This window comes from Lathamus discolor, chromosome 2 (assembly GCF_037157495.1).
Source record: "Lathamus discolor isolate bLatDis1 chromosome 2, bLatDis1.hap1, whole genome shotgun sequence".
Taxonomy (NCBI): Eukaryota; Metazoa; Chordata; class Aves; order Psittaciformes; family Psittacidae; genus Lathamus; species Lathamus discolor.
In genome coordinates, this window is record NC_088885.1 from 57,302,368 (window position 1) to 57,327,269 (window position 24,902).

At 44.1% G+C, this 24,902-nt stretch overlaps 1 protein-coding gene across 1 annotated transcript in view; it reads right to left on the reverse strand.

Annotated features, from left to right (window-relative positions):
* Positions 1 to 959: 959 nt before the first annotated feature.
* Positions 960 to 24,902, reverse strand: part of OBSCN (obscurin, cytoskeletal calmodulin and titin-interacting RhoGEF) — a 185,376-nt gene continuing 161,433 nt past the window's right edge. Inside the window, exons 99-120 of the mRNA XM_065666939.1 lie at positions 24,198 to 24,366; positions 23,237 to 23,318; positions 22,444 to 22,644; positions 21,808 to 21,868; positions 20,545 to 20,622; positions 20,226 to 20,398; positions 19,709 to 19,735; positions 19,061 to 19,213; positions 18,271 to 18,316; positions 17,623 to 17,700; positions 14,102 to 16,769; positions 12,819 to 12,941; positions 10,060 to 10,170; positions 9,767 to 9,934; positions 9,187 to 9,309; positions 7,079 to 7,249; positions 5,741 to 5,861; positions 4,882 to 5,121; positions 4,033 to 4,256; positions 3,559 to 3,634; positions 2,937 to 3,086; positions 960 to 2,800 (exon numbers count right to left, since the gene is read on the reverse strand). Coding sequence (XP_065523011.1) covers positions 2,623 to 2,800; positions 2,937 to 3,086; positions 3,559 to 3,634; positions 4,033 to 4,256; positions 4,882 to 5,121; positions 5,741 to 5,861; positions 7,079 to 7,249; positions 9,187 to 9,309; positions 9,767 to 9,934; positions 10,060 to 10,170; positions 12,819 to 12,941; positions 14,102 to 16,769; positions 17,623 to 17,700; positions 18,271 to 18,316; positions 19,061 to 19,213; positions 19,709 to 19,735; positions 20,226 to 20,398; positions 20,545 to 20,622; positions 21,808 to 21,868; positions 22,444 to 22,644; positions 23,237 to 23,318; positions 24,198 to 24,366 — 5,421 coding nt within the window. The 3' untranslated portion in view covers positions 960 to 2,622. The remainder of the gene's footprint in view (positions 2,801 to 2,936; positions 3,087 to 3,558; positions 3,635 to 4,032; positions 4,257 to 4,881; positions 5,122 to 5,740; positions 5,862 to 7,078; positions 7,250 to 9,186; positions 9,310 to 9,766; positions 9,935 to 10,059; positions 10,171 to 12,818; positions 12,942 to 14,101; positions 16,770 to 17,622; positions 17,701 to 18,270; positions 18,317 to 19,060; positions 19,214 to 19,708; positions 19,736 to 20,225; positions 20,399 to 20,544; positions 20,623 to 21,807; positions 21,869 to 22,443; positions 22,645 to 23,236; positions 23,319 to 24,197; positions 24,367 to 24,902) is intronic.

The following is a 24,902-nucleotide window of genomic DNA, read 5'->3' on the forward strand; positions in this document are numbered from 1 at the left end:
TGTCAGCTCTGGGTTCCTTTCTTTGCTACCAAGAATTAAGACGGAGCTCTTCCCATGTTCTGGTCAATGGTTTGATCTTTGCAAGCTCCAAACCATGTGCGGGAATCCTTGGGATAGCTGGGCAGGTCAGAGCCATAGTGACATCCTGCCCAAGAGACATCCTCACTCCAAGGCTCTAGCAAGAGGATTCTTTGTATGGATGATTTGCATGAAGGTTGTTCACTGCTAAGGCACAGTTATCCTTTGTGGTTATCCTTTGTGGTTATCATTTGCAGGGACCCCAGGTTAGTTGAAGGATGAGAGATGGGTCCTGCACAAACATGGACTGGACTTGGGAAAGGGATATAAAAATAATGACTGTGACCATTATTCAGCAGAAAAATCTGATTTTACTTTGTTGTTAGAATGGCTTATTTAACCAAACAATATTGAGTGTGTTATGACTTCAGACATGCTCAAATGGGATAAACAAAAGGAAAAAATCAGAATAACTTAATCTGAGTCATATACAGAAGTGTGTGGAAGCTCCGAATGAGTTAATCTGCAGTGAAGTTTTATGCTTAGATGGGTTGTCCCAGGCACTGAGTTTTCCACCCCAAAGTGTACCAGCAAGAGTAAAGAACCAGCCTGTGCCAACAGAAACCTTACTGGATTTGTAAAACATTAAATTAGAAGGAGTACAGAGTCTTGAAAAGCATACTGGGGAATGGACATCATTGCAGTGTGTGTCTCGTGTAAGTCGTCTGTGCCCCCAAGAGAACTGAGCATGGAGTCTGTCCCTAAACCCCTGGTTTTCAGTTCTGTAGTGAGTAGTGAAGACAATTATTACTTTGGCATTCAAAGCTTTTTGATGTATTCAGCTGGTGTCTGCTCCTACAGCACAGTGAAAACTCCTCTGCTGCCAGTTACAGCTCCTCCTCTGCACACTGTGCAAGGGAAGGAGTCACAATGCTGCATGCTTCAGGTTTGGAACAATATATTTGAAAAGATCACCCCTGGTTAAACTGCGTCACTTCTAGTATTAAACTGCAATGCCTTAGGAACTGTGTTCTTGCTCCTCTAAACACAGCCAGATGCGGCTCTGAGAAAGCCTCTAGTTACTGCTGCTTGTAAGGGAAGCTGAAGAAACTCAGCAGCACAAATAAATACATCATTCACTTCAGAGAAACTCAAAGGAACACTGAGGTTATAAGTACAAAGTAAGGACACAGCTAACACCATCCATTGCAAAGGAAAGCAGATTTTGAAGGAAAAAGAGAAATGTGAAAATTCACGATTTTTTTTTTTTTTAAGTATTAAACCATGCAGAATTTTTTTATTTATTTATTATTTTTTGTTTTAAAGAATTAAACCATGCAGCATTTCCCAGTGATGCTGCTGCCACATCTCCTGGTAGATGATATGCCTCTGCACTCCCCAGAGAAGAGTAGTATGGCTTCCAAGTGGCCAAGTCTCTTAGTGGCACAGCATCTGCATGTAGTGACTTCATTGTAATTTCTGCCTTTACTGTCTGGTGGCCAGGTTATTTCCACACATTGCTGTCTAATGTTAGCTCCCCAAAAGTGCTTCACTCTTCCCTGTTTTTCCTTCATAACTGGTCATTGAATTCTTTTGGATGGGAGGCAGGTGAGAAACCTACCAGTCACTCAGACCCTGCTGCAGTGGCATGAGCAGTAACATCTGAAAGTGTTACCATGTCCGGGGCCAGGGGCAGAAGCCAGTGCGCACCATTTGTCTGCATGGAGTCTTTCTGACCTCGGGGAAGGGTTTGCAGAGCTGCTTGGGGCTGGTGGCTAGACACATTCGAAAACCTTCCCTGGTTATTCCAGGAAGCATGACACGTGCATTGTCAAGTTACCACTGGGCAGCTGAGCCATGTTAACAGTCTGTATTTCTGTTCTGGCCTTGTGGCAATGATACGGATTAATTTGCTCAGTTGTGTTAAATTGCATTCACAGAGAGTAGTTACCCCAGCTCAGGCAATGCACAGCAACTTGGCAGGACTGTTTGGTACTGTTGTGGTTTAAGCCCAGCCAGTAATTCAGAACTAAGCAGCTGCTTGCTCACTCCCCCACCTTCTTCCCCCTGCTCCTGGAGGGATGAAGAGGCAAATGAAAGAATGTAACTCCCCAGGGTTGAGATAAGAGCAGTCCAGTAACTAAGGTATAACACAAACCACTACTGCTACCACCAATAATAACGATAAGGGAAATAACAAGGGAAGGGAATGCTCACCACCCGCCAACCGATACCCAGCCTGACCAAGCAGTGATCTAGCCCTTCCGGGTAGCTCCCCCCAGTTTGTATACTGGGCATGACGTGCTGTGGTATGGAATACCTCTTTGGTCAGTTTGGGTCAGGTGTCCTGTCTCTGCTTCCTCCCGGCTTCCCCTCCTCCCTGGCACAGCATGAGACTCAGAAAGTCCTCGGTCAGAGTAAACATTACTGAGCAACAACTAAAAACATGGGTGTTATCAGCGCTGTTCCCAGGCTGAAAGTCAAAACCACAGCACTGCACCAGCTACTAAGAAGGAGAAAAATGACTGCTACTGCTGAACCCAGGACAGGCACCAAACACTAAATGCAGAAGGGGAGAGGGAGACATCTGTCGCCGCATCCACATCACTGTGCAATCATGAGGCCGTACTTGGAGCACAGCAGGCCCCTTTTCTTTTCCCGTTCCGTGAGGAAATTCCTCAGTTTGGTAGTGGGGAAGGTCACCAGTGCTTGCTGTCTGTTGTCCAAGCCTGTCTCCTGGAGCCATGGGCTCTGAAGGCACTCCGAGGCTGATGGCCTTCCCCTAGAACAAAGAGAGGTGAGGAGGTCAGCTGGGGATCTGTGCTGGCTGAGGAGGCTTCTTGCAAATGGAGAGAAAAAAAGGGCAATAGCCTGGATCTGCACCAGCTGTGCTGTTGGGAGAGCAGACACCATCTTACCAGGGGTTTGCACACAGCGTGCTCTGGAGAAAGGACACTGCTCCCCCGGAGAGACCCGCGTAGCACCGTGTGAGCTTCACTTTACCCTTCCTGGCCATTCTCAGGAACTCGCAGGCTACGTCGGAGCTGACCGGGTAGTTGGCACTCAGCCTGCCCCAAAAGAAGAGGATTGATCAGCATGGAGGGCATCATTCCTCCTCCCAGGCATTCCCACCCAGCAGTGAGAGGACTGTCACAACGATGCACAGAAATATCATACGGGAAAACAAACCCCCAAAGGCCACTGTGCTTCAGTGAGTTTCATTACTTTGGCTGCTTTTCCACTTGGTGTGATTTAAATTTTCTTGGTAAAGTCAAGGCTTTTCAGATGAGGCTGAGTGAGGAACACCAGCAGCTGCTGTGTTGTAAAACTGCCTCCTTACTCTAAGTGGAGATATCTCTGGGACTAGGCATCCTTGCAGCCAGCTCCATACCCTCCATCACACAGCCTTCTGCAGCGTTGCCAATGACAGGGGGCACAACTGAGGTTAACTCTCTGAGTCAATGCATCTCCCTTGGTTGATGACTCTCAAAGTGCACTTTTAAAGCCACTTGTAGGGTAGGGAAGGACAGATTGACTTACATGATGAAGGCAGTGATTCCAATGGACCAGATATCGGTCTGTGGGAGGGCTCCTTGCTCTGTCAGCAGTTCTGGAGCTAGAAAAGCAAACTGGTGTGAGCCAAGCTCCCTTTCAATGCACTGAGACCAACACAAAAGCAGTAGGTAATTTTATGCTTTGCTACTTTCCCAAGAGTGAAGAAGAAAAAGCTTCTAGCACGAGGGAGCTGGTTGGGGTGGATGAGTTCAATGAACATGAGACCAAATGGCAGTAATACTATACCCTGAGCTCTGGGCACATGTATGCCAGCCATGACTTCTAGCTGGGAGGGCTGTCACCCCGATATGCTCCCACAAACTCACACAGTTACAGAGGGCAGGACATGGGAGACTGCTTGCTGGGGCCATCTGCTGCCTTGACCAATGGCTGTGCCTTTCTGTTTACCACAGATTGGATAATACAAGGGCAGGGTCGCAGTGACTGAACTCTACTCACCCATGGTTTCAACATAGTCCATGCACTTGTCCATGATAATAATTTTGTCTTGTGTGTAGAACTGCGCATTCCCAAAATCCAGGAGTTTCAGCAGGTTGGGCTCAGTAATGATCATGTTTTCAGACCTCAGATCCAAGTGCAGGATGTTGTGTGCATGCAGGTACTCAATGGCACTGAGGATCTGCCACAGGTAATCTCGTACCTCCACTTCTGAGTATGATGTCCTGGTAGAAGGAATAGAAAACAGAGGTGTTCCATCTGCATGCCGAGGAGTGCCGTTCTATACCCACTGTCATCCTCCCCTGGATGTAAAATCCTATGAGGCCCCTGAGAGTCAAGAAGAAACAGCTCTATTCATTTAGCAAATCTATTGTATATTTAGAGACCAGTCCATATTGTGAGTCAGGTTTACAGATGCAAGGTTGTAGAGCTGTATGACAGAGAAAGCAATGGATGTGTGGAAATCAAAATGCAGGTTTGATGCTCACTATTCCCTCTCCTTTAGTCAGAGGATTTCAACAGATCCATTTTCTGCCTCTGTGAGAAACAATGTGGAGGAGAATTGAGGCTTCCTGAGCTACATGTTATGGGACATGGGGGTACATATCATCTACAGTAAACTGCTTTCAACATCTCTGCTGGGTGGGCCTGAATTGTCAGCTACCCCAACCTAATAAGTAGCTGAAATGATTTTTGTCGCAAGAACAGCTGCATCACAAATCCTAGGTGTGATGACAGCACATTGTAACGGATGGAGAGAGATGATCCAGTTTGTCAGGGGAAAGCAATAGGTGTTTTGCTCCCTAAGCCAGCCCGAACTGGAAACCTCTTCCATCCACTCGTTATTACCGTAATGCCAAAGAGTGGAGTAGCTCTGGCCCCACACACATCTCCTGTATCAACACTAAGTGCCGTGGGCTGATGTAGGCTCCCTTCAGCTGAGCAATGTTTGTGTGATGAAGCTTCCTCAGGACTTGGTACTCCAGGAGCACATTCTGCTTGTCCTCTTGCCAGTAAGGGATAATTTTGGCAGCTAAAGTCTTGCCGCTTTCTTTTTCCCTGCATTGTCGGACGATGCTGAAACGCCCCCTGGTACAAAGAAACACAAAGGCAAGCTAAGCTTCTCCGCTACTCCTTCATTAAAACCACCAGGATCTCGTACTGCATTTTTCAACCATGCACGATGAGGAATTATCACATCTATTGTCACAGTTTGCACATCCTCCTGAGACTCTAAATTGTACAGTCACTTTCAATTGCAGGAGTGAGAACTTTGGAGAGAGATAAGGTGGCTCATCCTGTCTCAAGCAGGAGAACTACCCCCTGTTGGTAACAGAAGTTGGTGCCTGTCTTCTAGGCAGAGAAAGTTGGATCCCACCCCCATGTCTGAAATTAGTGGCTGCAAAGACTGATGAAGCAAGAAGAGGAGCTGTTGACTGCCTTGGGCTTTCTTCATAATATCTGGTGCTGCCCAGCACATAGTGCTCCGAACAGACCCTTTTGCTCTCCCAGAAAATCCACACCTACCAAACCAAGATGACTATTGCTCAACCAATAAACTCAGGTTTATAGGTATTACTGTGGAGGTGTTTTCAACAAAACACCATGACACCAGGTGAGCAGCACAATTATAAAACTGACTTTTCTAAACTCCAGCCACATGCAGCATTCCCCTCTAGCTGTTTGAGAGCTCAGCTGGATTCACTACCTTTTGATCTCTGTTTGGAAGGCATAGGTCTGGTAGGTTGGGAAAGGCTCTGATGGTGTGATTATTTCACTCTCTTCTTCAGTAGCAGCTGATGGGAAGCTCTGTATTGCAGCATGGAGCTCTGCAGAGAAAAAAACAACAGGGATTACAAGGGAAAACCTCTCAGTGTGGAAACTGAAGCCTTTCTAAGCCACCCTCTGCTATCTATGAACAATTACAAAGGCTACAGCAGAGCTTTCTCCAGGCAAGCCTGCAGGTTGTCTCCCAGCGGCAGCACCCAAGGCTTTTTGAATGCAACAGATTCTGGACTGTCCACCCAGTAATTCCTTGGTGTGACCACTCCAGACTACATGGGATGGATTGTATGTTGTGTGCAATGATAGCAAACATCTTAGCTATGGGTCTCATCTTCTCACGTAACAAGTCAGCAGCTGAAACATGTTGCTTTGGTTCTGGTATGTGGTTGTGTCCAAGTGCTCCCTGAAATACTAAAGCATCCCATGGCACATCCAGCACATCTGCTTGGAAATGCTAAACACATTGAGATATATTAATGAATCCTGGGAAAGCAGAGGATTTAGAGTGAGTTAAAAATATCTCTGAGAACTGATTTTTACAGAAAAATCCTCTCCATTGGGAGGAAATTCCAGTTAGACCATCCTTCCACTTCTTGGCAGAAAGGATGCTTCCTTTGCTACAAGATTCTATTTGCTGTGGGGTTACAGATTCCTTAATTTTAAAAACATGTGAATAGTACAAAGTATTCAAACAGGTGAAAAAAAATAGCAAATTCAGCTTTCTTTACTTCAGAAACAAAATACAGCTGAAAATGCGTCACAGTAGTGTGATAATTCCCAATAGCAAACAGCAGAATGTGTAATTTAACAACCGAACTTAGGACTGAGTCCATAGCAAAGAGCAGGTCCAGAGCTTTCACCTGTGTCAGCTTTATACCAATAGATCAATGCCACCAGTAACACATTCATTGTCCCAGACCTGTTTCTTCGTGATTTCACATTAAAAAAATGAGTATGTCTTCAGTGGGTAATTTAGGTTTTCCAGACTTTTATTTAATTATTATATTTATTTTATTTATTTACATATTCTTTTTATTTACATAGTTATTATTTTATAATGTATTTATTATATTTTTGCACATAGTCCCCTGTGTCCAGAATTAGAAAATAATTTCCTTTTAAATAAGAAAACTCTAAACTACCCTCAGCTAAGTGGAACTGGTTTTGATTCACTTGCTCTTCTCTTCTGGATCTGCATCCAAAAGGATACAATTGTTTTGATGTAGGGAAAGCACAATGCTTTCTTGGCATTTGAACTTACCCATTTGATCTTTCCCAGTGATTTTCACTTTGGCAGATGGGTCGCTGTAAGGGCTCATTCCTGCTTTACTGGTGCTGGCTATCCTGAAGCAGTAGATAAACCCCTTGGAGAGACTTTTGGCTTTATAGCAGCAGTCAGCAATGTCAGAAGCAAGGGTTGTCCATTCCCCATCTTAACCAAGGAAAGACAGAAATTAGATTAGGACTCATTTAATATGGTCACACTGGGGGCTGTGTGTTGAGGTTTTGCATTTTGTTGGTTGTTTTTCATCAGCTTTATTTATGTGCTGGGAATATAGAGAAACACTGGAGTCTTATAGAGCGAAGGAAAAGTTGATTTGCTATGACCAACTTCTGTGCATGGTGCTGCTTGCTGTACATGTGTCAAACTCATCTTTTGTGAAATCAGTCCAAGGTGTGGCAATATTGCTTCAGATCAATGGCGAAATTTTCCTGTATAGTTTCTGTTTATCTAATTCATGCCACCAATCTCTAATGCAAATATACAGCAAGAACTCCAAACAAAAGCCTAGCAAAATAACCATTTTTTTCCCTTTGCCCTTGTCTTGGATCCAGTTGAAAGCATGAGGTGCAGGGTTTCAGGAAAGAACTACCCACTAACACCCACATAGCAAACCCAGTGTTTAAAACTTGGGCAGGTTTAATCAGCTTTTATGAAACTCAGATGATTTCTCAGGGAACTGAAGTTGTACATAGATTCTGGACTCATTACTCATGGAACTAAGGTGTGAAGTAGAAAATCACCAGCAAACATTTAATGATCATTCATTTCATATGATGCTGTATATATACTTTGCCATTGCTGTTGTGCTCAAGGTTAACTCAATTCCACGAGACTGCCTGAGATTCAATCCATCCTTTCATTCAAATAAACACTGTTAGAGAGCCTCAACCCATAGGACAAACAAATATTTGTCATTCAAAACAAAGGTGTCAATGCCTTTGTAGGGTACTGGTTGGATCAGGGTATATGTGTAAGTAGGAGCAGGTACAGCTTAGAAACAGAGAAAAGCATCTGCAGAAGCAGCATGCAGAAGCCTACTGTCAAGTAATGGATAAAACAAGGAATTATTTTTTTGGTGATTATTTTAATCCTGTGCTCAGGAAAGCAGGACTTTGCATGTTCTTGCCAAATACACAGAATGCAGTGGAAGATTGTAGATGCTGTTTCCTGTTTTTCTTCTTAATTGGAACAACCTGTGTTTGTATCCTCAGCCTACAGCTGAGGTGAAAGGAATACTAATAGAGAGAGTTGTCTTGGAGAAAAAGACACCAACAGACACCAGCTCCAGAATGAAAAGGCAGAAAGCTGTTGCCCATGCTCATGCTAATACAGAAAGTTGTGCCTGCATGTTTGGAGAAGTGAAAAAAGGAACATGGCATGGAGCAGTTGAATCCAAAGAGCTGTGTATGTGTGACTGCAGTAGAAATTACCATTAGACATAGCATTCATAATAGTAATAACAGCAAAAGCTGCCCCAGGAGAGATGGAACAGGCTTGGGGATTTGATTCAAAGTTCATGGAATTAAACAAGAAAACATCCACTGACTTCCTCAGGCTCTGGACCGTATCTTGGAAGAGAGCGTCAAAGGAATGATGCAGTTTTGCCAAACTTTTATTATCTTGTCCTACCTGTTTGCCCTAAGTTTCCTTCCTGTATAATCAATGGAAAAAGAAAGTGTGGCTTTTTAGCATAGGATGAGTTTGACAGGCCTTCTTTCTCCACAGACTGTACAGAAAGCCTGGGTATAGGATGATATTATCTGTTGATTGTTGTTGCTGGCCATTATTAGTGTATAACAATGACAAAACTGTAATTGGTGAGGATTAGTCAGGTCTGTGAATCTGGCTCCATCCATATGTATTCTTTTGCAGCCATTCACTTTTTGGTAATAGCTTCCATGTAACCTAGTTAGAGTCACACAAATGTATACTTACACAAAAGCTTTGCTGCTTTAGCCAGCACAACATCTAACTTTTAGATGGCTAAAGGATGTCTGTATCAATTTCATCCCTAAATCTAAACTACAGGGCTAAAATCAGGCTGGGGAAGAGACATAAGGCATAAGGGCAGCACTCCACTTTACCTTCGCTCTTGCACTGGACACTGTAGTGGATGGGGGTGTTGGTTTCCACAGGTCTCCAGACCATCTGCACTCCATCCCTGTAGACCTCCACAATGTCAGGAGGTGAAGGGCTGGGAGGAACTTCTATTGAAAGGAGGCACAAGACCCAGTGACTGTTAGCAATAGCACTGCTGTGATACATAAGCTCTCACCCAGCATTTCTCATTTTTAGATATTCTTTATATATATATGTATAAAATATATTTATTTTTAAATATATATGTATACACACACACCTAGTAGAACAACAATTTAACCGTGCCTAATTTAACCTCTGCATTAAGATTTTGGAGTGTGGTTCTAGAGCCACATGGTTACTGGAGTGTCTCTGAATCCAGAAGAGAGACTAAACAGAGAAGAAGAGGAAATGAACCCTGCAAAATGTGCCATGCTACCAACACAGCAAGGGCTGTGGACTAGAGCAGATGAGAATTGTCTTCTGAACCTATCTGCAGAAATCTCACCTGATAGATGTCTACAGTTCACACTTTGGGGTGGAAGTACTTGTAATGCCTTTTTCTGTAGGTACTTCTTCTCTTACCTGCTTTTCTTATGATGCAAGAGGTGGATGCTGAGCCCAGGGAGTTTGTGGCCACACAGGTGTAAACACCAAAATCATCAGCACTAACAGAGAGAATAGTTAAGAGCTGGAAGTTTTTGAGGGTGGCTGAGATGAGTATCCGGCTGCTGCTTTGGACAGGTAACCCATCTAAAAAGCAGAAGATAGGAGAGATAAGTACCCTGAAAATTTATACTAAGGTGTCTAAACTCCTTCCTGCCTGTCTAAACCTTATTCCTGATGTTAAGGACTCCCTAGAGGGATGCCAACATCACCTCTGAACCAGTTGATGTGCAGGGAGGGGTGAGCTGCAGTTCGGCACGACAGCGTCACGCACTGTCCGACGGCAGCAGCCTGATCCATGAGATCCTCAACGAACAGTGGTGCTGCAAAAAAGTAGAAAAGCAGTGATTCAGAGTGGTCAGGAGGGCTATGTGAAAAATGAGTGCACACAGGACATCAGAAAGCATTTTTAGTTGGTTCAAGATCATTTTTGTTTCAAGTTCTTACGTTCTACTGACCACCAGTTGGAGAATCCCCTGGGCATTGGGCACACAAGTGCAGGAGCCCTGTTCAGCTCCATGGATGTATTGTGACTGCTCATACACAATAACCCAGATGGATCTTGGGGTTCCAAGGGGAATATTTGCATTCAGCCTGAAGAAGAGAAGGCTCCAGGGAGACCTTAGAGCAGCTTCCAGTAATTAAAGGGGCTGGCAAGATACCTGGAGAGGGGCTTTTGACAAGAACCTGTAGGGATAGGACAAGGAGGAATGGCTTTAAACTGACAGAGGGAAGACTTAGATATTAGGAAGAACTTCTTTCCTGATTTCTTGAGCATATGCAGTTCTAATCTGTCTATGCCTGAATGTGGAGTGAAGATATACAGCTAGCTTCAGCTTTGGAAGTCTTCTACCTTGACATTTTATAGTGTCAGCTAACATTTGTTTGTAAAGGACCTTTCCAACCCAAACCATTCTATGATTCTGTGATGTTTCCCTCTGAGTATTTCTATCTAGCAATAAATACATGACTCCTGGTTACTAGATAGGAGATGTGAAACATTTGTTCAGCCTGGAGAAGAAAAGGCTCCAGGGCCTACAAGAAAGGTGGAGAGGGACTTTCTACCAGGGCATGTAGGGGTAGGACAAGGGGGAATGACTTTAAACTGACAGAGGGGAGATTGAGATGGGATCTGAGGAAGAAGTTCTTCGCTGTGAGGGTGGTGAGGCCCTGGCACAGGGTGCCCAGAGAAGCTGTGGCTGCCCCATCCCTGGCAGTGTTCAAGGCCAGGTTGGATGGGTCTTGGAGCAACCTGGTCTAGTGGAAGGTGTCCCTGTCTGTGGCATGGGGTTGGAACTGGAGTTTTAAGGTCCCTTCCAACCCAAACCATTCTAGGATTCTATGTTACTGCTTGTATGTCTAAGGCAAGCAGAACAGCTCAGAGGAGAGAGAGAGCATGTCACAACAAGAGTTTTCTTCTTGCCTAGCTTAAATGTGGGGGCAAAACTAAATGATAGTATTTCAACGACAAGGGGGTCATATCAAGCCAAAACAAAGAAGAGAGAAGGCAGCATAAAGGATGGATATGGAAACAGGAACAGGAAAAAGCCCTATGAAGCACCAGATCTGCTGCTAACTCCAGGGGAAAGGAGAGGCTCAGCTTTTCTGTGTTTGCCCAGGGTTTTTTCTCCACGGTGGCCAGGAGCTGCCAGCCCACACACGTGCCCTTTTGCAGTGCTTGGCTGGGCTCTGTTGGATACTGGGGGCATTAACCTGACCTCAGAAAACACTCCTGCTAGAGTCCAGGGGAAATGTGTGTGGGCAAAAACAAGCTCAGCTGTGCTGACACTGCTTCTGCCTGCCCAACTTTTTTCATTTTATAGATCTACAGTAGCTCGTGTGGCCCTTACATATGGACACAGGACTGGAGGACAGGAATTCACAATTACCTGATTCTGCCATCCCACCCTTGAATACTCCATTTATTCTCTTTCTAGCTTACACACAGATTTTATTCCTTTGCAGTGGCTTCCTAGGATGGCTGTAATTCACAAGCAATGCCAAGACAAGGCAGTTTTAACAATGATATAGTTATGATGTAAACATAGGAGACTGGCTCATATTGCATATGTTGGTCCAGGTCATCATTGCAGATCCATCCTTAGAAACTGGCCTCGCACAGCACTGTCATGTTCATTACTGATACTTCATAGAATCATAGAATAGTTAGGATTGGAAAGGACCTTAAGATCATCTAGTTCCAACCCCCCTGCCATGGGCAGGGACACCTCACACTAAACCATCCCACACAAGGCTCTGTCCAACCTGGCCTTGAACACCGCCAGGAATGGAGCATTCACAGCTTCCCTGGGCAACCCATTCCAGTGCCTCACCACCCTAACAGGAAAGAATTTCCTCCTTATATCCAGTCTGAACTTCCCCCATTTAAGTTTTAACCAGTTACCTCTTCTGTCACTACAGTCCCTGATGAAGAGTCCCTCCCCAGCATCCCTATAGGCCCCCTTCAGATACTGGAAGGCTGCTATGAGGTCTCCACGCAGCCTTCTCTTCTCCAGGCTGAACAGCCCCAACTTCCTCAGCCTGTCTTCATACGGGAGGTGCTCCAGTCCCCTGAGCATCCTCCTGGGCATCCTCTAGACTTGTTCCAACAGTTCCATGTCTTTTTTATGTTGAGGACCCCAGAACTGCACACAATACTCCAGGTGAGGTCTCACAAGAGCAGAGTAGTGGGGCAGGATCACCTCCTTCGACCTGCTGGTCACGCTCCCCTTGATGCAACCCAGGAAACAGTTGGCTTTCTGGGCTGCAAGCGCACACTGCTGGCTCATGCTCATTTTCTCATCGACCAACACCCCCAAGTACTCTCTGCAGGGCTGCTCTGAATCTCTTCTCTGCCCAGCCTGTAGCTGTGCCTGGGATTGCTCCAACCCAGGTGTAGGACCTTGCACTTGGCATGGTTAAAACTAACTTTCAAGGTAAAACTAACTGATGACTTATGTAATAACAATACCTTTCTCCCTTGGCATGAGGCTTGGTAACTTGAATGAAGAGAGTGCTGATTTCCTCTTCAGAGATCCTTCGGCCCCTGCTAACAGCTCTTTCTCTACTGCCTCACTTCCCAGCTCACCAAACTCTGTTTCGAGAAAGGATGAGAAGTCATTGTAGGCCATCCTTTTCCCTGGGGCATCCATTTAGAGCACACAGTTCTGGTGTTAACACATAAATAGCTCACCAATCACAGGTTTCCTTATTAACAAGCTCTCAGTCAACAGAGAAGGCTGTGACAGCTATTACAAACAGAATGATGTCCTGAAACAACAGGGCATATCTAGGGGTGGCAGAGAAGAAAAGACAGATTCTGTAGTCCAGTGACATGAACTTAGTAGTCACAGAATCAGAATCACAGAATCCCAAGGGTTGGAAGGGACCTAAAAAGATCATCTAGTCCAACCCCCCTGCAAGAGCAGGGTAACCTACAATACATCACACAGGAACTTGTCCAGGCGGGCCTTGAATATCTCCAGTGTAGGAGACTCCACAACCCCCCTGGGCAACCTGTTCCAGTGCTCTGTCACTCTTACAGTAAAGAAGTTCTTCCTGATGTTAACGTGGAACTTCCTATGTTCCAGTTTACACCCATTGCCCCTTGTCCTATCACTGGATATCACTGAAAAAAGCCTAGCTCCATCATCCTGACACCTACCCTTCACATATTTGTAAACATTGATGAGGTCACCCCTCAGTCTCCTCTTCTCCAAGCTAAAGAGACCCAGCTCCCTCAGCCTCTCCTCATAAGGGAGATGTTCCACTCCCTTAATCATCTTTGTGGCTCTGCGCTGGACTCCTTCAAGCAATTCCCTGTCCTTCTTGAACAGAGGGGCCCAGAACTGGACGCAATATGGGTCATAATAAGACCCATATAATAAGTCAGGGTGAGCTCACCAACTTCTCCCAGGAGCTTTAGCTTTAAAGATTTACCACAGTCAGATGATAACTGCAGAAGAAACTGCACCAAGGAAAGCGTCATCCAGCCCTGATCTGCTTTTGTAGAAACTCAGACAGGGGAATTTAAGACACTTCCATCAGCAGATTAACCCAGCTAACTCTGCACTGAAGTGGGCCAGTAACAGAGCTGGTGGAGCTGAAGACCACTGATTTCATAACCTGCAACTGTCAGTTTTGCAATCACAGTCTAACCACAGCCGCAGATATGCTGAGGAAAAGGGAAAAGGCAGATCTAGCAGAGCCCAGTTAGAGCAGCAAATCTATGAAGTCAGAGAGTAAAATACTTACCTTCCCCTGCCTCTGGCTCAGGAGATATCTTTCCTTTTAGGATTCTTGATATATGGGCAACAGAAGCTTTTACTTTCTTCTTCAGACTCTGCTCCACTGGCTGCTCCACTGACTGAGACCTTGCATATGGCTTAAAGAGTCCTGGCTTGCTGTAGACAGAGCTTTTCTGCTTACCACTTGAGTCCTTTTGGGGGCCATACATTTCCTTATGACTGTCTGACCCTTTCCCAGTGGCTAATAAGTTAGTTGCCTTTGAATCCTCAGATATTTCCAAATGGTTCTTCCTTTTCTTGTCCTCTGCCTGTTCTCTGATGCACAGCCTTTTATCCTTATGCAAATGTCCTGCGGGAGGGGATCTTGCCCTTTCCCCAAAAGGAATAAACCGTCTACCAGTTGGTTTGGGTGGAGCCTTCCTATAGTTCATAAATTCAAATGGAAAATAGACAATGTCATACAGGTCAGAGAAATTCAAATAGGCAGGCTCTACTTCTGATATGTCAAATTTTGGTGTTCCACTGCCAAGGCTGGGTGTTTCGTCTGACAGGTCTTTGATTTTCACTAAAGAAACTTCTGGATGTTTAACAGTGTCCTGGCTCACTGACACTTGGCTGTGTCTTTTTCCAGTGTCCAAGCTATCTGTTGAGGAAACACTTGCTTGGCTAGAAGTGGCGCTCTCAAATGCCAAGTCCTCCAGATGCTCACATTCATGAGGAACCATCTGTGCTCCCTGCCCTTCCAGAACCATTGACTCCGTACTCATGACAGGATAGGGTTCTGCAAGGTTCAGCTCAGAGATTTGTCCACTTTTACCTCCTTGTACAGAAGGGAAGGAAGTTTCTGTGGGTGCTTGGCTACCTTGGTAGACCATTTCTGTGTGAGGAGAGATGTTCTTTCTGTTTTCCTCCTCACCAGAAACTGAATCTGCCCAAACATTCATCTCTTCAGAGAGGGAAACCATCTCATCCACTAAGCCCTCCAGTGCAGCAGATTCCTCATCACTGTAAAAAGAAGACCTGTGATGTGAGAGCTCCTGTCTTTGATCCCTGTGGAGCGATGGTGGGACAGTCTTTCCAGCATCACAGCTTTCCCCTTCTAAGGCAACACCTCTACCCTCACCATGAATCTTTGGATATTCCTCATGTTCTAGCTCGTAGATTGAAGCTGGAGCAACTTGTGTTTGAGAAGCAGTTAAGACACCAGGAGGTCCACCTTCCACATCATCAGAAACCTTGCCACTGGGACAGGAGGCCTGGTGCTGCTCAGACACCTGATATTCACTCTGCGTGCTTTCATGTTTTGGAGCTGATGATGCAGCTACATCTGAGCACTGGGCAGTTAGAATGGGGCTTTTGCCTTCCAAATCATGCATTTCCTCCTCAATATAAGTAGCTTTTGACTTTAGTAAAGGTTTCCTATTCTCACTCCTATGAGGTGACACTGGAAGTCTCTCTAGCTGTTGCACAAAAACTGTTGGACACCCGTTGCCCTCACATTGTGTGGAAGGAGGGGGCTTCTCTTCTGAACAATCCTTGCTCACTCTCCTTAAGTCCTCTTGCTTTGAAGTGTCTACAGAACATCCCTTACCGGGCACCGCAGAAATGTCACAGTGGCCACTGCCTTCAGGGCAACTTTCCTGTGGCAATACATCACAGTCTTCTTCCAAAATATCTTCTTCCCTCAGTGATCTTGAGGCTCTCAGCCTGTAGTCATCCAGGGAACGGCTTCGGCTAGCACCAGCAATGGCAGGATGTGGTGGTTTCCTTGCAGTATCAAATGAAGCTGATTTGGTCAAGGAACCAAGCAGATTTTCCCTGTGATCATCTCCATAATCAGACTTTCCTTCTTCTTCTTCCAGTTCAAACTGCTCTAGAAGGGGTTCACGGAGACCACTGAGGGGCACCTTTGAATATCCAGCCTTCCGGAAAGTCCTTCTGGCTCTGTCCAGGTGCCTCCTAAACTCCCTGCCTGGTGAGGAAGGCCCCCTTGCAGGTAGCTCAGCTGCTTGGCTGTAGAAAGTGCTTTTAATAACACTCTGTCTTGGAACACAGACGGGTGGCTTTTCTGTCCCATCCTCTGCTTTTTCAACTCTGTCCTTGTCAGGTAAAAATACATCTGTTTTTTCTTTCTGACATAGAGGTAAAGTGCTTTCTGTGGAAGTCCTCACTGATGAAGGCTCAGTAGCACCACTTCTTTGGGACTGCTCTGCTCTTTCATCTTGAAGTCTGGGATGGAGCCCCTCCTCTTTCTCCGTTAAGATACTTGCCATGAGCTCTTTGCTCTCTGTAGGTGATTTTTCCCCCATGAGCTCTTTGCTTTCTGTAGGTGATTTTTCCCTCACCTCAGCTTTCACTGAAGCATACTTCCTCCTTATAGGTTTTACTGGAGGGACTGAGATTTTGGAGTGCTTCTCTTCAGTTGCATGTTTTGGAGGCTCCTGGTGGCTTGGTGCGTCAAGGATGGACAAATGGAGTTCGGGTGTAGAGCCAAAGTGCCTCTTCTTGGGGAAATTGGAATTTTCATTGTCTGAAGAGGAGCCACTGGTACTAGATGAAGTGCTTTCTTCAATCAGATGTCGGGAGATGGCCAGGGAGGTGTTATCATGAGTCCTTTCTAGGATTTCTGGGATAGACCGCATTACCAGTATGGATTTATAGCACATCAGAGACCGCTGAAAAGCAGAACAAAATACAGCACAATCAAATGGAAACGTGGTGGGAGTGTGGTAAAGCAAGCATACCAAATGGTACTCTTAAATATCACACATGCTAGTTTAATAGCACATTGCCTTGTACACCCTTTTGTACATATCATCAATTCAGGCCTCACTGCTCTCCAAGTCTTCCTCTTCTCTCATTCACAGAGGTGAAACTATATTGACTTCAGGGGACATACTTGCTGTTGTTAACAGGGAAGCAGGACCCTGCATGAGGTTTTCAAAGACAATGTGGCCACTCAAAGCAGAAGGAAAAGTGTTTTTAATGGAACATGTTGGAGGAGAGCCTAGCTGGAGTAAATGACCATTAATCCATTAACTGCACTACAACCTGCAGTGGCTTAGGTCATAGTATGGGAGGTAGGATTCATCTGCTCTACCTTCTGCCATGTAAGACATCTTAGTTACAGTTGAGCAGCTGGCTTCCCCTTACTGCTAACAGAAACAGGCATCTTCAGAAGGCAATCATTCTGGTTATTTTAGCAAACTTCAGGAAACGAGGAGTCTTCCTGGGACCTGTCTGTAATTCAGGACCAATTGCAAAGGTGGCTGAGGGTACCTAACTTAGACATAACCATGCATTTCACAAGCACCTGCATGAAATCAGATGATTTTCAGGCAGTAAAAGCGTAGGTAATTTATTTCTGCCACATCCATTGACTGCTCTCTCCTGGGCTTATTCCCCATTCATAGCCAAGCTGAGATCTCTGCTGTGCGTGCTGTTCTAGCATGATAGACTTTAAAAGTACAAATATAATTAAAAATATGTATAACTAAAAAGAACCAGCATAGATTAAGGCCAACTCACCTGCCACTTGCTCCGAGCCACGATGAATTTGAGCTGCTTCGTATTAATGAAATGAGCTGCTTCAAGGGGGGGATTATGCTGCCAGGTGGAAAGAGAGGAAACTAAGATTGAAAGATAATTGTTTTAAAATCCTGACTGCATTACCTGAGAAGATGTTGGTTTTTAGGATCGCCTTCTTCCAGGGTTGTTTATTTCAGGAAAGTTACAGTAGACTAAATGCTACGATTCCCTCTTGGCTAAATTGTAGACAATCTCAGCTTTTCAATGATAAGAGAAAACCCTGTTTAATGCATGCCATTAAATTATTATTTTCTTGTTATTGTTAGCTTTTAGCTTTTCTTTTTAGGCATTGTAACACAAACCATAACTTTGCTCTGCAAAGCCAGTTTCCTTTCTATACAGACGTGTTATGTCAGCTCATGTCAGCAGTAACCTTTGAAAGGAAAGATATCTTGGCATGTAAGCACCAATGTATCTGCTCTTTATGGAGAGCCATGCCTGAGCTTCTCTGTAGGATAAAAAGTAGGTGACCAGGAGAAAAAGTGAACTGGCAAATAACATCAAGCAGGTTTAAAGGCTGCACTTCCAAAGGTCTCTCTCAACCTCAATATTTCTAATAAGTCTAATAAAAACCCGGGACAAACTTACCATGAACCACTTGTGTGAAAGACAGTCCAAGGCACTAGGCCGGGCTCTGATAAGAGAAAAGATCACTATTTTAGTAGCAAGTCACTTCCTACAGCAACCATAAGATCTTCCTGAAGGTGCCTGCTTCATGGACACACACACTTTTATGTGTATCCTTAGGCTGCTGTTTTAGAGCTAGAAGCCAAAGAGACAGAGGCTTTAAACCCAAGGTTTCCTTCTCTTGAGGTGAAACAATTCTTTTTCAGTCTGAGACTCCCTACAGATCCCCAGGAAGACCCCATAGCACTCTGCAGGGAGCCTGTTCAAGAGCGTCAGGAGCAGCCCTGAGAGTGACTCTGACTTTTTAGGTGGCCAGAGCAAAAAGAGCTTTGGCAGCAGGCAGGAAGAATAGAAATTAAATTAAAAAGCAAGTGCCTGCAAACATGCCTTCAAGCTGCCTTTTGTACTTGAAATTACTTAATGAATGTGGTTAATATTGTTTAATTCTCTCATAACTCCCTCTAAACCAGTCCTTGCTCTTTTCACTTCTCTCTGTCATTTCAGAAACTCATCTGCCCTGAAGAGTGAGTGAGTAAGGACATCACCATACCAGAACTGGGCCAATTTCACAAATTGCTGAGTTGTGCTTTGGGTAATGGGGAATAATAAAGAATTGTTAGAGCATAACACACCACATCTCACTCAGATTTCTACTTTTATAAACAACCACAGCTCTGATGAGCTGAGATCTGCCTGCTGAGACACTAACATCTTTGCACACTGGCTGTAGGAAGCGCAAAAGTGTACTCACTTGGGCTGCTGCTGTAGGATCCTTTTCATGAAGTCCTTTGCATCTTCAGTCAAGTGAACAAAATCAGGAATGGTCCATGAAATTTCCCCATTTTGGATATTTAGAAGGGTTGCTCTGTCATTCTCTCCAGCAAATGGAGACTTGCATGTTAGGCTTATTTATCAAACAACATAAAATGAGAAAGACTTTAGGCTTTTATTTGCTATTCAAATGACAGAACAAATGCTTGCAAGGAGCTTTAAAATGCTTGAGTGACTCCATGTGTAGGACTTGCAATACTTGTGAGCAATATCCCCACTAACAGAGCATCTTTTACCTCAGTATTACATGGCACTTGACAGAATTATTTATCCCTGTTTCACAGATAAGGAATTAAGAATTTGCTTTTGCACAGCTACAGTAGGGTGTGAGCTAAAACAGGCAAGGGGAAGTCTGAGCCTCATCCACTGCCTTCATCACTAGCTGCAAGGAGAGCAACTATTAGGTCTCCAGGCAGGAACAGTGACCCAAGCCCTGGGAAACCAGGAAAGAGTGAATTGCCCTTGTTGTAGGACTCAGTGCTTCACTCAGGTGCTTCACTTGAAGGTACTGGAGAGCTCTGACTGACAAAGGGATATTGAATGAATCTTCCCAAGAAGATTTATTTACCTTAAATATGTGATGACTCCGACAGCCCTGAGGAAAGAGGAAACACAAATGTTTTTGTCACTATTTCTTCATCCTTCTTCATCCTCCTTTCCAACCAAAATAAATCCCAAAAGGTATGTTTTTCACCTTTCATTTTTTTTCCATTCAACATTAAAAAAAAAAAATTGTTCTCAAATAATCCTTCATTTTTAAAACACAGATAGAGGAGAAGACTAAAAATACCCTTTTTGAGTTTGTTTGTCTTTTCTAAGAAACCCCTTAGGATCATTCTCCCTAGTTGCTGCCTCTCATAAAGATCATTCTCTCTAAGATGCTCCTTTCATTAATTAGCTGTCAGAGTTCAATTATGGTTGAATAAAATAGACAGAAGGAGCTTAAAAGAGCCCTGGTGGGTTTTGGGTTCTCAGTGTTCGCTTTCAGTTTCTTGTGTTATTATCACTACTCAATTTACCTATTAAAAATTAATGGATGTTCAGGCTGTCTAGGGCAATAGCTTTTTAGAAAGATGACAAGTTACCAGATATCAGTTGCTTTTGACACTGGAGATTGAGTAACAATTTCTGGGGCAACAAACTCTGGAGATCCATATTTGCTGAACTGGGGCTCAAAGGGCATGATCTTCTGAGCAAATCCGAAGTCACAGAGCTTAAGGTCTTCCCTTTCAGGATAAACCATGAGGATATTCAGTGGCTAGTAAATGAAATAAAACAAACGGAGAAACTTTCATTGAAAGCAGGCAATGTTTTCAGTGGTAAGTAAGAATAACTCAAATAGAGAACACGCATCCCCTGACCAACAAGAAGTTATGACAAGCTAGACCTGCAATTGCACTTTACCTTAATGTCCAAATGAAGGATGTTGTTGTCATGAAGATATTTGATTCCTTCCAAAATTTGCTTGATATACAATTTGACCTAAAAATTAAATCAATTATTAATTAATTGATAAACATTAATAGTAAATAAGAGGGTCCCTGATTCCAGTAATGTTCTTAATATATGAGAGTGGGAGAGATTGAACTAGAAATACTTCTAAAACCAGAATGAAATTCTTATATTAGTCTTGCAGTTGAAAGATGCGAACCTAACCTGTGGAATGAAGCTGTACCTCTTGTGTGACACACGTTATCCCACTGAAACCTTCTATATGTAAAAAATCCTTATTTTTTAAAAAAACCACAACCCTACAAACATTCAAAAAAGAGATATGGAAATGCTCAGGTTCAATGACCCTTACCGACTGTCCAACTTATCTCTAACTCAAACTCAGCTCTGCCTTTGTGTAAATCAAACACATTTAAACCACAAATACATTTTACCATTTTGCAGCTATGTTGTAAACCTGTTTTCTTGACCATATGTAGGTCCAATCTAACTATGACTGAACAAGGAGTGAAGATTTACAGCTAGCTCCAGCTTTGGAAGTCCTCTACCTTTGACATTCTACAAGGTTAGCTGACATTTGATCTTAGAGGTCCCTTCCAACCCAAACCATTCTATGATTCTATGATGTTTCCCTCTGAGTATTCCTAAGAAAAATCCATTTTAGCAATAAATATGGTACACCTGGCTACTAGATGGGAGATGTGAAACGTTTGTTCAGCCTGGAGAAGAGAGCTGGGGGTTGGAACGAGATGATACTTAGGTTCCCTTGCAACCCAAACCAGCCTATGATTTTGAACTCTGAGCATGAAGAATCTCAACAAAACCCTTAGAAACTGTAATTTCAGCTTCTGGTTTGGAGCCTGAAAGGGAGTAGATAGAAGTAAAATTGCAAGGGGATAAAGTGGTATTAAACAAGTGAAGGTGCAGGAGCTCCAGGTGATGGCTAGCAAAAAAGTGATGATAAGAGAGCAAACATCATCTGTATTAGGCTGAATGCAATGCTGCTGGTCAAAACCACTGCCCCTGTCTGGTTATTCCCCAAAGAAACTCAGCTCAGCAATGAACATTGATGGAAAAACATTTCAAAGTCTGACTCTGTTCTGACAGATTATCACTGGTTCAAAGACATTCCTCATTCAAAGAGGAAAATTCAGCTGGAAGATACTCTGGTGGTACCCACCAACTCTGAACTTTCAAATGAGAAAGAAGGATTACCTCTGCTTCAGTGACAACACTCTTCTTAAACAAACGGTCAAGGAGCTCTTCGCTGGAGCATCTGACAACAGCATTAAGGGAAAACAGAACTACAGTTAAATGCTTATTTTTACTTTGTAACCACCTCTATCCAGCTGACAGCAGAATTCACAAAGTGATCTCAAGCAACATGATGTGCATGTAATTCATTAAAATCTCTGTTACAACCATGTCCTTGCAGAATTAGGCTGCTCTGAACTTGTGCTCCCTCTGAGCAGGAGCATGGTGTCCCCTGTGCTAACATCTGCCTGTGAGCTATGGGCTTTTCTGCTCTGCACTGCATTTTCCTCATGCTCACCCAGACTGGATCTCATGGAAACAGACTTTTAACTTCCAGACGTCTCAGAAAAGAGTTGTGGTGCATAACAACTCATTTACACTTGCATACACAAGTATATTATTTTCCTGAAATAACAGAAACATAGTACTTCAGTGAAGATCTTAGGGAGCTATGCCATCCTGTAATGCAGAGAAAGATTGTGCATGTCCTGTTACCTCAGGCAAAACAAAAACATGGTTAATTGCTTAGTTAGTTAATAAATGAGCTCTACCTAATACTCCCCAGCCTCCTCAGACAAGCAGCACAGAAAAGGATACAACTCCAGAATCAAAATCAGTGTTTTCCGTGTTTCAAACTGATCCAGGAGCCTGGTAATTCTGTCATGGGACAGAGAGGCAAGAATATCCCTCTCCTGATGTGCTCGAGCCTTCGTTTTGCTTCGCAGAGGTATGAATTTGGCAGCACAAGACACTCTGTTCCCCTTGTGTACAACTCGTTTCACAAAGCTGAAGCAGCCCCTGTGAAAAATCAAAGGACAAGCACTGTTCAGACTCAGTTCAAAGCCCAGCATGTGTAGACCTTTCCACATCCCAGCCTTTGATTGCTCCATTCTGCTCAGGGCTTAAACTCTCCAACATAAAAAGCTTATTTTCCTGATTGTGAGGTGCTGTTGCCCTCTCCTGGCTGTCTCCAAATCTAAGCAACGAGTTCACATCCAGGGAAAAGCTGTTTCAGGTGACAGCCTTGTGCTGACAAAGGCTGATGCTCTTGGATCCTCTGGATGGACTCAGTGCTTGTCCATACATTGATACAGACTTGTGATGCTAACACTGTCAAGAAGCCTATTCTGCCAGCCTCTGGTTGGTATTTTTCCTGGCTGGAGCTACCTAGACCTATGTATGGGCTGTATGGACTCTCCCATCCCCTGTCAGAAACTTCAGGGAAGTGTTTCCAGCATACCTATAACGGGTGACCTTGCAGTTCTGCTTTTCACCTTTCCATACTTTATTACAGCTAGGCCAACCACTGGTTACATATATACTCAGCAGCTCAGATGGGCAATTACATATTTTCCAGCAGTGATGTCATGAAGTTGGAAAATTCATTTACCTTCCAATCTCCTGCTTAACCTCATACAGGGAATGGAGCTTTCTCCTGGTGGCCACCTTCTTTGCTGCTTGGTCTTTCTTAGCTTTGGAAATGAAGGAATATAAGTGTTACTATTCAGACAACAATGCCTTGCTAATAGCATGCAAAGTTATAAAAGAGCAATTTAGGGCAAGTAAAATTACAGGGGTTCTCTAAACTTGTACACAGAATTAAATGGAGCTGTTCGATGACAGAGCCTTTTAATACAAATTCTTTGGCTGCATCTTCACCCAAATAAATAGAAGAGACAGCCTGAAGAGCAGAACAGCACCAAAGACATAGAATCACACAATGATTTGGATTGGAAGGAACCTTAAAGCTCATCCTGTTCCAAACCCCTGCTGTTGGCAGGGACACCTTCCACCAGACCAGGTTGCTCCAAGCCCCATCCAACCTGGCCTTGAGCACTGCCAGGGATGGGGCAGCCACAGCTTCTCTGGGCAACCTGTGCCAGGGCCTCACCACCCTCACAGGGAAGAACTTCTGCCTCAGATCTCATCTAAATCTCCCCTCTGTCAGTTTAAAGCCATTCCCCTTGTCCTATCCCTACAGGCTCTCGTCGAAAGCCCTTCTCCAGATATCTCGCCAGCCCCTTTAGTTACTGGAAGCTGCTCTAAGGTCTCCCTGGAGCCTTCTCTTCTTCAGGCTGAATAACCCCATCTCTCCCAGCCTGTCAAGGCCCCACTTATTTCTGTGGCACATTGTACCAGTTCATCATGCAGTCTGAAGCAGAGAAAAAAAACAATCTCAGTATATGTGTGTGTTTGTATATATATATGTATACCAGTGCCATACTGGTAATAGACAAATGATATGCAGGAATACAGAGAGGATACCACATGGGCACCAGAAGATGACCACAACAGAATATATACTGCAATGGCTATAGAATCAGCTCCTGAAGTGGAAAGAATGACATTACCTTCACGTACGATAAGCTCTGCTTTGCACAAAACCTCCCCTCCTGCATTTTTGGCAACACAGGTATAAACACCACCGTCTTCCAAGACAACGTCATCAATAACTAAGAAATACATTGTTCCTTCATTCCCTTGATGGAGCCTGTTGCTGTCTGTCAGCAGCGAAGTGCCCTGAAATAATGAAATGACAGTTTGTCAGTGGAAGAAAAAAAGATGGAAATGGATGTTTCTTCTCTTCAAGAATCGGGATACGTGAGCACAGGTACAGCACAGACCACTTAGGCTAGGAAATCTCACTAACAAAGTGGTGGCTGAAGAAGTCTTCCACATCTAACGTTCTCTGCTTTGACATCACCTAATGATGTTTTCATTTCGTAACCCATTCATAGGAATACGGGCTTGCGAGGGATCTCAGTCAGCCCAGGGAGCACAAGGATCAGCTTCTGTGCTCCTGACTGGTCTCCAGCTTGTGCTGGCACTTGTGCTGTTCAATATATGCATAAATACTATGGAAAAAAGGACAGGAAGGACAGTGTGTGATACAGTAGATATGAAGATTTACAAAGACCTTATGAAACTGCCTTTCTGGGCAGTAAGGTGCCAGATAAATGTATATAATACAAGAAATGTAAAGTGATGCAACCCTATTCTCCCACATGAAATGCTGGTCGCAGAGCTGCTGCTTATTACACTGGAGCAAAACCTCT